Below are 13349 nucleotides of genomic sequence, written 5' to 3'. Positions count from 1 at the left end.
GGAAAAGCTGTCAACCATAAATTATTTAATTGATCATTAATTATAGTCAGTATAAGGACTACTAAAAAGTTCAAGGTACTACTTCTACGGGTTAACTGGAATAAACTTGGCTGTGTCTGACATTCCAAAGATGCAACCCATTTAGTCACAGGGGAACCAGAGGTGCTCTTATAAGCAAAACATCTTCCTACAGTTGAGAAAAAAAATTAATAAACAAGGGTAAAATCCCTTTGAATTTCTCAGTCGAAATTAAGATTCTTCTTACTCTCATTTCCTTCTCTGATTTGTTTTAGTAAGCAAATCTCCAGTCTGTCTGAAGGGATCAAAATTCAGATGGTGAGGTGACTGTAGATTGTGTTTTGTTTATTAAAATGCTTTCACCATGGGCCACAAAGCTGGTGGTGGTCTTCTTTCTGTAGGGCTCGTGACTATCAGCCAAAGATGGAAAGATTAAGAAATTTATGCTGTCTAATATTTATAATATACAAAAGCTATGAAGGATGTAATAACACTTGTCTGTGAAACAATTTAGTCAGATTAATCACTGAAAGACTTATTTCTAATATTTAAATTTATTAATTTTATTTCTAAAATTAAGAGCAGAAAACATGGCTTCAGATTTTATTAAAGTCTATTATTGGAGTACGACAGAATAAGAAGGAAGAAAAGGGAAATAGGGAAGGAGAGATACAGGTGGTGTCAAGTGACATCAGATATCATTAATGACACCTTCATCTTGTAACTTCATCTTGTATTATCTTGAGTAGCCCCTAAGCTATTCAAAATCCTGCTTTGCGTTTGCAACCATTGGTTTATACAGTGGGTGTTACAACTTGGGACCTTCCTGCAAGTTCAGTGAAACCGACTCCAAGTCTACTTTTGGTTCCTGCTTCAGCCACTCTCCAGCCCTCTTTATGTAAAGAAGTGTTTTAGGGAATCCCCTGATGGTCCAGGACTCCGAGCTTCCACTACAGGGGGCCCAGGTTCGATCCCTGGTCTGGGAACTAAGATCCCTCAAGCCACGAGGTGCGGGAGTGGGGAAGAAAGGTGTGTTTTATGCCAAAGCCTGAATCACCTGCAGGATAAAGCCTTGGTCAGTAGTACCTACCTGATTCTTATGTTATTGTGGGGAGTTACGGTCATTTCTTTCTAAGTATTATCCTTACTTAGAACTGGAGTATTTTATATCAGTCAGTTGCACATCATTATGTCATAGGCATTTGAATTTGCTCACAGTTGGAAAAAATTTGCTTTTTGGTGATTTCTAAAGTCACCTTGGCCATCAAGCACTTCTTTCCAGGGAGTGCTGATTAAGTGATTAAGTGCTAGAAACACATCGAATAAACTTAACAGTGTATACAAATTTTAAAAGAAATTCATTTGATTAAATAGAACATGAATCAAAATGAACGAGAATATCTGTAAATAACTTTCTATAGTGCTTTGAAGAGAGACAGATGTTGAGGGCCGAGCTCTCCAGTGTGCTGGAGACCTCAGGGACATGAGGTTTTACGTTCAGTTGACGTGGTAACAATTCAGATCTGCATGTTGGCATCTCTCACAGTTTTTCCATCAGTGGATTCCAGTATTTGCTATGAGAAGAGACAGACTTCACACCTGGAGTTGAAAATTTGGTTTGGCCTGCACCGAAATAGCCTCCCCACGTAAATGGTTTAAATAATAGTTGCTGATACTTGAGCACTTGCTAGGTACTAGTGCTTTACATTAATCTCCCAAAAGTCTTATGATGCAGGGTATTAGTACCTATTTTGGGATGAAGAAATAGGCATAGAAGTTAGGTCACTTGCCTAAATGGCGGACCTGGCAGCCTGGCTCTGAAGCCTCAACCCAAGGGGTTTTGCCCTCCTCATAATGACTTAGTATGTAGCTTTCAGTCTCAGTGTCTGTGCCCTGATGTCACCCTCACTTTCCCATCCGCCCACCAACTGTCTGGCTTTTTTCAGGAGCTCACCCCTTTCCTCCCTCTCCCACTTCCTCCTTAACAAGAGGCCCCTTGCCATCTGCAGCCAAGGTCAGAACCACATACGCTATATAGGGTCAGTGCTTGGAGCACAGCAGACTACTTCTTACTCCCACCTGTGCTTTTCTAAATTCTTCCTTTCCCACTTCTTTCTTCCCTCTTCCCTGACCTCAAGACCTCATGCTCTGCAGGGGAAAAAGGAAGCAGCTGTGTGGGTCAACAGAAAGCCTCACATTTGCTGGCTCCTAGAAATATCTTTTCTTGACCTTATGCCCTGCCTTGCTGGCTCCAACATACCCTGTGCCTAGACCTTTGCTCTCCAGCTGCTTCATCTGCCTGGGTCTGACCAGTCCTCAATGAAGCAATTAAGTAATTAAGCAATTACTTTGTTTCAAACCTCCCTGGCTGCACAAGTCAGACCAGTGCTCTGTAACCAATTTCCTCCTTGTAAGTGTTCCTGAACCAATGGACTTGAGTGGATGAGAAACTCAGAATGCAGTAATGAGAATTAGAAAAATAAACATTCTTGGGGCTTCCCTGGTGGTGCAGTGGTTAAGACTCTGTGCTCCCAGTGCAGGGGGCCCGGGTTCGATCCCTGGTCGGGGAATTAGATCCCACATGCATGCCGCAACTAAGATTTCGCATGCCACTACTAAGGAGGTTGCGAGCAGCAACTAAGGAGCTGGTGCGCTGCAACTAAGGAGCCCTTGAGCTGCAACTAAGGAGCCTGCCTGCCGCAACTAAGACCTGATGCAACCAAATAAATAAATACTTCAAAAAATTATTTAAAAGCTAGCAAAGTTATAAAGTGATATGACTGACAGGGTAAAATGATTGGTACATTTCCAAAGCTGAGCAGGTCAGCAAAATAAGGCAACTGTGTGGTCCAGAAGGGGAGCTGTTATGCCTGTCTTGGCCCCTTTTGGACTGTGACACTTTTTCATGGTACAGAGAGCCTTGTCTCATATTAATGGGTAAATAATGAGGCAAAATGGGGTTGTCACTCTCCCAAAGTCCAATTCCAAGATAACTGCCATTATTTGACCTGTCTTGCAGTTCCTCAGAAAATCCCACTCACAAGGCGTGTCTTTATTTAATCTGAGTTAGAGTTCACCCAGTGCTATTTTCCTGGGGGCAATGGTTTAAGGTAGGCAGCTGCCTGAGGTGGTGATAACAGTTGGAGAAAACAACAAGATAGACAAAAATTTAAAGGAAAAGCTGGGGAATGAGATATCTATAAGGGACTTTGAAACGCTCTGATATTCCAGGGAAATTAGAAGCCCAGGGACATGCCCGGAGTCACGTTCATGCTTGAGAAAGACCTGAGAAAAATCAAAGTTCTCATCTCTGGCTGATGTTGAAAGTCAACAGAAGCAGGGAGTAAAGTAAACATAGAACTGTGGCCAGCTTGCCTGAGCACTGAAGGCAATCTCCCCAGCAGGCACACAGAGCCCTCAGCAAAGCCTGGGGGATTTATTGGTTCCAGCTGCTTGGGAATTTATATCAGATCCTTAACTAATCATTAAACTAACTGAGCAGAGACTTTAGTGGCCACACATGACAATAAATACAGTCTACATAAAATTATTTCAGTTAATTCACTAAAGAAACAAATAGTAACAATAATGACAACAGCAACAACAATAAAGCCTGGAGAAACGGGGATGTATCTGTTTTCCAGAATAGCCACATTATTTTTTGTTTTTTTATTAAAGTATAGTTGATTTACAATGTTTTGTTAGTTTCAGGTATACAGCAAAGTGATTCAGTTCTATATATATATTCCTTTTCAGATTATTTTGTTATACATAATTAAAAGATATTGAATGTAATTCCCCATGCTATACAGTAGGTCCTTATTGTTTATCTATTTTATATATAGAAGTCTGTATCTGTTAATCCCAAACTCCTGATTTATCCCTCCCTCCCTGCCCTTTTCCCCTTTGGTAACCATAAGTTTTTTTTTTTTTTTAACATCTTTATTGGAGTATAATTGCTTTACAATGGTGTGTTAGTTTCTGCTTTATAACAAAGTGAATCAGTTATACATATATATATATATCCCCATATCTCCTCCCTCCTCTGTCTCCCTCCCACCCTCCCTATCCCACCCCTCTAGGTGGTCACAAAGCACCGAGCTGATCTCCCTGTGCTATGCAGCTGTTTCCCACTAGCTATCTATTTTACATTTGGTAGTGTATATATGTCCATGCCAGTCTCTCACTTTGTCCCAGCTTACCCTTCCCCCTCCCTGTGTCCTCAAGTCCATTCTCTACGTCTGCCTTTTTATTCCTGTCCTGCCCCTAGGTTCTTCATAATCTTTTTTTTTTTTTTTTAGATTCCATATATACGTGTTAGCATACGGTATTTGTTTTTCTCTTTCTGACTTACTTCACTCTGTATGACAGACTCTAGGTCCATCCACCTCACTACAAATAACTCAATTTTACTTCTTCATTAGTTTGTTTTTTATGTCTGAGTCTATTTCTGTTTTGTAAATAAGTTCATTTGTATCATTTGTTTTAGATTCCACATATAAGTGATATCATATATTTGTCTTTGTCTGATTTACTTCACTTAGGATGATAATCTCTAGGTCCATCTATGTTGCTACACATGGCATTATTCCCTTCTTTTTTATGACTGAGTAATATTCCATTGTATATATGTACCACATCTTTTTTACCATTCATCTGTTGATGGACATTTAGACTGCTTCCCTGTCTTGCTATTGTAAATAGTGCTGCTATGAATATAGAGGTACATGTATCTTTTTGAATTATACTCATGTCCAGATATATGCCCGGGAGTGGGATTGCAGGATCATATGGCAACTCTATTGTCATGCATTTTCCGTGTCTTAATTTACTTGTGGGGACAAAAAAAGCATCTAGATAGCTCTAGCCAAGCTTGTCCTGAGCTATGTGTAAACATACTCAGTTATCTGAGTGTGATTCATGCTGACCTCCCTGATTAATGTGTTGAAGAAACAGTACTCTTCCAACCTCAGAACTTATATATTCAAAGAATCTGGGTTCAAAGTCTATGCCAACTTTCCAGCACTTATATGACCTCCCAAATTTTGAGCTCCATTTAACAATCTCTCCAAACCTGACTGACTCACCAGGTGAATCATGGAGTGAGGCAGCCTTCCTCCGTGTATGTGTAGAGTAGAGGCACAATTCCAGTCTAGGGCTCTCTCAGGACGTTCATAAGTGGGTCCTACCCAACCGACGTCAGAGCAAGGATGGGCCCTGTGCCTCTAATGGCCACTCATGGCAAGATCAATGTTTACTCATGGGCAGGAGGACACTTGTGCTGGGATTCTAAGGGACACGCTTCAGGAAAGAGGTTCGTTCAAAAACTTGTCTGGATTTTCACCCTTAGAAGTTCTGAGTTTTATCCCACCTCTCCTGCTGTCAATTTTCATCTCTTCCTTTTCTCTGGATCCTTTCCCCTTCTTTGAGTTTGAAAAAAATCTTTCAGTTGCCCTATTCTAAAAAAACTTACCCCAAAGATAGACTCTTGGAATTTGCGGTATTTGTCAGATGAAGAAAAGGTTTTTCTTTTTGAAGTGATGGTGAAATAATTGAATGTCCATGTAGAAACACAGAAAACTTGACTCTCATCTTACACAATACATAAAAATCAGTTTCAGAGGGACTAGAGGCCTCAATGTAGAAAGCAAGAACAAGCTTACAGAAAATATGAGAGGGTATCTTCATGATCTTGCAGGGTAGAAAGTGATTTCTTAAACAGGATATATAAAACAAACACCTGATAAATGGGGCTTCAGTATAATTAACTTTTGTTTCTCAAAATGTTAAAGAGCAGAAGAGAGTTTCAGAGTGATAGAAGACTTTCATTTTGAAAGAGAACTCTTTCAAATCAATAGGGAAAAGACAAAATCCAGTAGAGAAAATAGACAAGAGACTTGAGCAATTATTTCATAAAGTAGGCATCTAATGGCCAATAACACAGGAAAATTAAAATCAAACCTCCCTAATATATGGCTATACACCTACCAGAATCACTGAAATTAACAAACCCAATAAATGTTGGTGAGCCTATGGAGTAATAGGAACTCACACTCTGTGGATGGGAGTATAAACTGGTAAAACCACTTAGGAAACCAGTCTGGAATTATTATCAAAGTTGAAAGTGTATATGTATTCCCAATGACCTAGTAATTCCACTCCTAAGTATAATCCCAAAATAAAAGTGTTATTCACCAGGAGACACGTACAAGAATATTCATAGCTGCCTTTGTTATTTTGAAGTTCCCCAATGCTCCAAACTTAACGAGGCAAAGTCCACTGACAGTAAAATAGATAAATTGTGTAGTATTGACGGAGAATACTGTGTATCAAGGAAATTGGATGAACTCTGGTTACACACAGTACTATGGCTGAATCTTAGAAATATAAAACTGAGCAAAAGAAGCCAGATACGAAATGATTCATCTTACCTAATTCCATATAAATGTTTTAAAAGAAGCAATAATTTTTCTTGAAATTTTCTATTTACATAAAGTTCAAAAACAGGCAAAGGCAGTGTTTAAGGATTCATAATTAGAAGTTAAGGCATAAGGCAAAACGGCAAAGTAATTACCACAAAGTTGGGAACCTTATTATCCCTGAGGGAGGGGGGCAGTTGAACAGACTGTTCAGGGCAGGGGTGTCCGAGCTGAAAGAGGGCAATGTCCTATTTCTTGACCTGGGTGGCACTTTATAATATGTTGTCTATTTGGTTTTATGTGTTTTTCTGCATGTGATCATTTACAATGATAAGAAAAACCCTGCCTACAATTTCCATCTTGCCTCTCCCGAGCCTGTCCCTCTTCTCTCCTCTCCTCTCTGCCAGAGGAATGTCCTTTCTGTTCTCATTTTCTCCAGTCTCTTAACTCCCACTTAAAACACAGACTGTCCCGGCCCTCAGCCCCGGTCACCAGTAATATCCTAATTAGCAAATCAGATGAACGTGTCTCCTCCATTCCACGGAGGGGTCTTTGCTGTTCACCTTGTGGTTCTCTTTCCCCTCTGCTTCCCCAGACCTTTCCTCCTCTGGTTCCATCCTCTCTTTCCCTCTGGCTTCTCTGTTTCATCCTCTGACTTCTCTGACTTTGCTGCTCCTGAAACACTGGTGCTTCCCAGGTTTCCCTCCCCGTGGTCTCGTCCACACCCTGGCCACCTCTGTGCTAACAGCCCCCAAACGTATAACGTCCCCTTCCAGGCTCCAGGTGCAGGTGTGCCTAAAGCTTCCTGCTCCATTTCCATCTCTATCTGGATGTTCAGCATCATCTTAATTTCAACCAGCAGCCTCAAAATGAAGTCATTCTTTTCCTTGCTCCAACCTGATTCCTAGATTTCCTATCTACGTAAAGGGAATCACTTCCAAGTGGATATCTCAAGCTAGAAATGTGGACTTTAATCTGTCCTGGCACCAAGAGCTACTGCTACTATGTTCACACTGTGCTAGGCACTTGCTATGGTCTGAATGTTTGTGTCCACACACCACGCCCCCTGCCAAATTCCTGTTTTGAAAATGTCATGCCCCGCATGGTGTATTAGGAGGTGGGGCCTTTGGGAGGTGCTTAGGTCATGAGGGAAGGGCCTTCATAAATGGGTTTAGTGCCTTTATAAAAAAGACCCCAGAGGGACTTCCCTGGTGGTCCAGTGGTTAGGACTCCATGCTTTCACTGCTGAGGGCACGGGTTTAATTCCTGGTTGGGGAACTAAGATCCAAAGCTGTGCAGTGTGGCCAAACAGACAGACAAAAGCCCAGAGAGCTCCCTTGCATTTGTGGCCACGTGAGGATGGGGCTCTCACCAGACAGAATTTGCTGATGCCGTGATCTTGGACCTCCCGGCCTCCAGAACTGTGAAAAATATGTTTCTGTTTATAAGCCACCCAGTCTGAGATATTTTGTTACAGCAGCCTGAGTGAACTAAGACAGCATTTTTAAAAACATATATTTTTTGCATATATTACAGAGGAGGACGTGGAAATTTTCACAGGCAGAGCAGCTCTGACTCTGCCCAATTCCACTGCAGCGGCCTCTTAGGAGCACAAGTACTTTCCCCCAGCGTCAGTTTCCACCGCCTCTAACCTACTTCTGATCATCACACTAACCTCCTAACTGGTGTCCCAACCACACACAAATCTCTTTCCATTTTTTGTCCATCTTTAACAGGGCTAGTAGAGTACTTTAATGATTTGATAGTGTAGATTTTTTTTTTTTTTTGGCTGCACTGCGTGGCTTGCGGGATCTTTGTTCCTCCACCAGGGATTGAACCTGGGCCCTCAGCAGTGAAAGTGTGGAGTCCTAACCACTGGACCTCCAGGGAATTCCCGAGAGTGTAGATTTTGATTGCTTCCTTCTCAAATGCCTAGGCCACATGATCTGACGCCAGCCTGCCCCCTTTCCCTACTCCCCAGCCCCAGCTCCGAATCTTCTCTACCCCAAGCACACAGGCTCTTTCAGGCCCCTGGGCCTGGGTAGATAGTTCTCTTTATTTGTGATGCTCTGCTGATGCCCCTCCCTGTTCAACTGGGAAATCCCTGCCCACCCTTGAGCCCTAACTGATGTTCTCCGAACATCTGTGATGCAAGATTAGCATATTATTCCTTCTTGAACTCATCTCCCTCTCTAGCAGTGGCCACATCCAGGGGGCAGTTAACAATCTTGCTGAGTAAATACGTGTCTCTGGAAATTCTCGTTGAAGGAGAAACACTGGACGAATAACCTGGTCAACGCTTGTTGGTACTGGTGTGTGGTACTCTGCTGGGTTTGAGAGGCACTGCTCTGCACCCTGAGGCCTGGAGATGCTCTGCTGTGGGAGAAGAGTGTGAGGGATAGAAAACAGGGTGGCTTTTGGGGGCTCTGTGTCTTGCTCACTGACCACGGGCAGCCAACTGCTGGCAACAGGTACCCTTCTCCATTGCAGATGCCTTTCTCTTGCTGCCATATTCACTTTGACCCTTTATCCCATTCCATCCCTTCCATTCTTTTCAATCAGAAAAGGCTCCCTGTGGGCTTCCCTGGTGGCGCAGTGGTTGAGAGTCCGCCTGCTGATGCAGGGGACACGGGTTCATGCCCCGGTCTGGGAAGATCCCACATGCCACGGAGCGGCTGGGCCCATGAGCCATGGCCACTGAGCCTGCGTGTCTGGAGCCTGTGCTCCATGACAGGAGAGGCCACAACAGTGAGAGGCCCGCGTACTGCAAAAAAAAGAAAAAAAGAAAAGGCTCCCTGCTTTATGCTTTTTTCTCACTTATGATGGCGATCAGGATATGCCACTCCAAATATGCCACTTTGGCTTAAATGTGCCATATTTAAGCGGATAGAGGAAGAGCCGAGAGCTCTTTCTGTGTCTGCCTTTTCTCATTTGCCTTCAGTTCAAAATAATTCTTAGAAGATATCTCTGCTCTTTCTCTATCTGCTTAAAAACAGGGCATAACTTTCCCTCGTGCGAGTGTTGCCCTCCCCATAACAGACAGAGAACAACCATTGTCACTGAAGACAGAGATGGCGAGGAGATACCTCATGGTCAAACCTTATCTTCCAGTAGTTACCTCCATATATTTCCTCATCACTTTCCCACAATTTATTTGCCCTAAAAGCCCAACCACTCTTTCCTTTGTCTAGTCACTTCTCCACAATTTATCTCCTTTTTTTTTTTTGCCTGGATGTAGTTAGCACCTCAGGGTCCCTTTCTCTTAAACCAGGTCTCAGAGCCCCTCTCAGATGGTGGCCTGGGTACCTGCGCTGCTGCGGGGGGCAGGTACCCAAATCATCTCATGTCATCATCCAAAACTCACTGAGTGATTAACACTGCTTGGCCCAGGGCTAGGTGCCACAGAAGTCCTGTCACCATAAATCACCAGGCTTTTTTCTGACTGGGTCTGGGATGGGGGTTTTTCAGGGCTGTACCCAAGTATACTTCTTTTTTTTTTTTTTAAAGCACTGAAGTAGCTTACTTCCCTGCCTCGAATTAGAATGATATATATATTTATTTATTTATCTATTTATGTCTGTGTTGGGTCTTCGTTTCTGTGCGAGGGCCTTCTCCAGCTGTGGCAAACGGGGGCCACTCTTCATCGTGGTGCGCGGGCCTCTCACTATTGCAGCCTCTCTTGCCGCGGAGCACAGGCTCCAGACGTGCAGGCTCAGTAATTGTGGCTCACGGGCCTAGTTGCTCTGCGGCATGTGGGATCCTCCCAGACCAGGGCTCGAACTCATGTCCCCTGAATTGGTAGGCAGACTCTCAACCACTGCACTACCAGGGAAGCCCCCAAGTATACTTCTTTTCCTAACCTGACACTCAACATGGGAAGCTCACATGAGCAGGTGTCAGCAATCCCCTGGGCTTCAGCTTCAATAAATAGGCAGAACAAATGCTTAGGCACTAACAAAGAAAGGAATAAGGAAGGTAAAAGGGCTTTGACTCAAGTTGATTCAAGTCCTGAGTCTTCTACTCACAAGTTATTGTAGCTTCCTTGATCTTTGGTTTAGTTGTCTGTGCATGTGTCACAGTCATGCTCATCTCATAGATTATAAGTGTAGGGGAGGAAAAATCTTACCCTCTACCCTCTAATGTTCAGTTCCTGAGGTCTGTGAATTAAACTGACAAATGGCAGATAAACAGGAGCAAAGGCATATTAATAAAATATTTATTAATATTTTTAATTTTTTGTACACATAAAAGTCACAGAAAAGAAGGCTTCACAGGAAAGAAGGGAACATCCCAAAGAAGCAGTAAGACTCAGAGGCTTATATACTATTTTAAAAAGGAGATAAGGGCTTCCCTGGTGGCGCAGTGGTTGAGAGTCTGCCTGCCGATGCAGGGGACATGGGTTCGTGCCCTGGTCCAGGAGGATCCCACATGCTGCAGAGCAGCTAGGCCCATGAGCCATGGCCGCTGAGCCTGCGCATCCGGAGCTTGTGCTCCACAACGGGAGAGGCCACAACAGTGAGAGGCCTGCGTGCCGGAAAAAAAAAAAAAAATCTTCCAACAAACATAAGTCCAGGACCAGATGGCTTCACAGGTGAATTCTATCAAACATTTAGAGAAGAGCTAACACCCATCCTGCTCAAACTTTTCCTAAAAATTCCAGAGGAAGGAACACTCCCAAACTCATTCTATGAGGCCACCATCACCCTGATACAAAAACCAGACAAAGCCCTTTTACCTTCCTTATTCCTTTCTTTGTTAGTGCCTAAGCATTTGTTCTGCCTGTTTATTGAAGCTGAAGCCCAGGGGATTGCTGACACCTGCTCATGTGAGCTTCCCATGTTGAGTGTCAGGTTAGGAAAAGAAGTATACTTGGGGGCTTCCCTGGTAGTGCAGTGGTTGAGAGTCTGCCTACCAATTCAGGGGACATGAGTTCGAGCCCTGGTCTGGGAGGATCCCACATGCCGCAGAGCAACTAGGCCCGTGAGCCACAATTACTGAGCCTGCACGTCTGGAGCCTGTGCTCCGCGGCAAGAGAGGCTGCAATAGTGAGAGGCCCGCGCACCACGATGAAGAGTGGCCCCCGTTTGCCACAGCTGGAGAAGGCCCTCGCACAGAAACGAAGACCCAACACAGACATAAATAGATAAATAAATAAATAAATAAATAAATATATATATCATTCTAATTCGAGGCAGGGAAGTAAGCTACTTCAGTGCTTTAAAAAAAAAAAAAAAAGAAGTATACTTGGGTACAGCCCTGAAAAACCCCCATCCCAGACCCAGTCAGAAAAAAGCCTGGTGATTTATGGTGACAGGACTTCTGTGGCACCTAGCCCTGGGCCAAGCAGTGTTAATCACTCAGTGAGTTTTGGATGATGACATGAGATGATTTGGGTACCTGCCCCCCGCAGCAGCGCAGGTACCCAGGCCACCATCTGAGAGGGGCTCTGAGACCTGGTTTAAGAGAAAGGGACCCTGAGGTGCTAACTACATCCAGGACCTGGATTCTTCCCCATTCTTCCCCTCTCACCAGTTCTTTGGGAAAATGTCTGTAGGTAAATACCATATCCATGGACTTCCCTGGTGGCGCAGTGGTTAAGAATCCGCCTGCCGATGCAGGGGACACGGGTTCGAGCCCTGGTCCGGGAAGATCCCACATGCCATGGAGCAACTAAGCCCCTGCGCCACAACTACTGAACCTGTGCTCTAGAGCCCGTGCTCTGCAACAAGAGAAGCCAATGTAAGGAGAAGCCTGCGCATCGCAATGAAGACCCAACACAGCCAAAAATAAATAAATAAATACATTAAAAAAAAAAAAAAAACTATATCTGTGCCGTATGAGCCCTAAACACAAGTAGGAGAGGACATTCTTGTCTTTAAGTGGCAGGGACCAAAACAGTTTCGGTTAAGAAACTTATCAGGTTTGTCAACCTGAGAAGAACCCAAGAAGGAAAAATAATAGGCTTAAAGAGTGCCATTAAAAATCTTATTGTGTTCCAAGAATCTCTCTGCTGTAGTTAAGAAACTTGCCAGAAAGGCAAGGAAAGAGCATTACTTCCATTTACTTGGACTTAAACAAGATGAAAGGTCTGCTCACCTGAAAGCCAGTGTTGCTGCAGCCCTCGGCTGTGAGCCCTGCCGTCCTCTGCAGCTCCAAAGACTTTTTGCCGCTCATGGATTTGGCTGGGCTCCGAATTCTTTTCAGATGTTTGGGCTGGAGATCCCCTGTACCTGTGAAATAGAACCCCGCCTCTGCTTAGGTCAGGATGCCACCTGCTATTGTAGGAACCTGGACACTGCTTCAGTTTGGAAACTACGATCAAAGTCTCCTGGTTGGGGTGAGGCAGGAGTGGCAAGGGGCGGGGTGGGCACTTCCAGATCAGGTCCACCCACCTCATTAATCCTTCTCATTATCCTCATTCCTGCGGGCCCATATTCACTCCAGGAAGAAGACTCCTGTGCTGCTCAAAGCAGAAAAGGACATTTTCTCTGCAGTCTTGAGGGAAGGGAATCTATTTCCTGTGCTGGTGCTGGGCACTGGGAATGGTTGGTGGCAGGGAACATAAGGACTGGCTGCTACCAAGTGACCAGGATTCTGTGCTAGGTCCCTGCTTGGGACATTATATATAGTGGTCTTGGTTTCTCTTCGGAACAAGGGAAAACTGAGGTGTCCCTGACCATCACCTCAGTTGACACCTCAGATTAACAAAAACTGACTGTTTGCCCAGGGCCATTTGGCCAATAAAGGGTCAGTGAGAAGTCAAATTCAGGTCTGGTGGATTCCAAAGCCTTTTTACTACTGTCCGCGATCAAGGTTGCTTTTAAAAAATCCAACTCCTAGAAATGCAAAGATGTGGCAGGTAAATGAAAAGTGACTAACTTAATCAAAAGATTCTTTGCTTTATGAAATTAT

General features: G+C 43.8%; 1 protein-coding gene across 1 annotated transcript in view; it reads right to left on the bottom strand.

Annotated features, from left to right (window-relative positions):
- SLC28A3 (solute carrier family 28 member 3) overlaps window positions 1-12611 on the bottom strand; it is a 58877-nt gene extending 46266 nt beyond the window's left edge. Inside the window, exon 1 of the mRNA XM_060101632.1 lies at window positions 12534-12611. Within this exon, the coding sequence (XP_059957615.1) occupies window positions 12534-12611 (78 nt within the window). The remainder of the gene's footprint in view (window positions 1-12533) is intronic.
- Between the last annotated feature and the right edge of the window lie 738 nt (window positions 12612-13349).

Source organism: Mesoplodon densirostris, chromosome 6 (assembly GCF_025265405.1).
Source record: "Mesoplodon densirostris isolate mMesDen1 chromosome 6, mMesDen1 primary haplotype, whole genome shotgun sequence".
Classification (NCBI taxonomy): domain Eukaryota; kingdom Metazoa; phylum Chordata; class Mammalia; order Artiodactyla; family Ziphiidae; genus Mesoplodon; species Mesoplodon densirostris.
The sequence above is the reverse complement of the archived record's forward strand: the minus strand, read 5'-3'. Positions and strand labels throughout refer to the sequence as shown.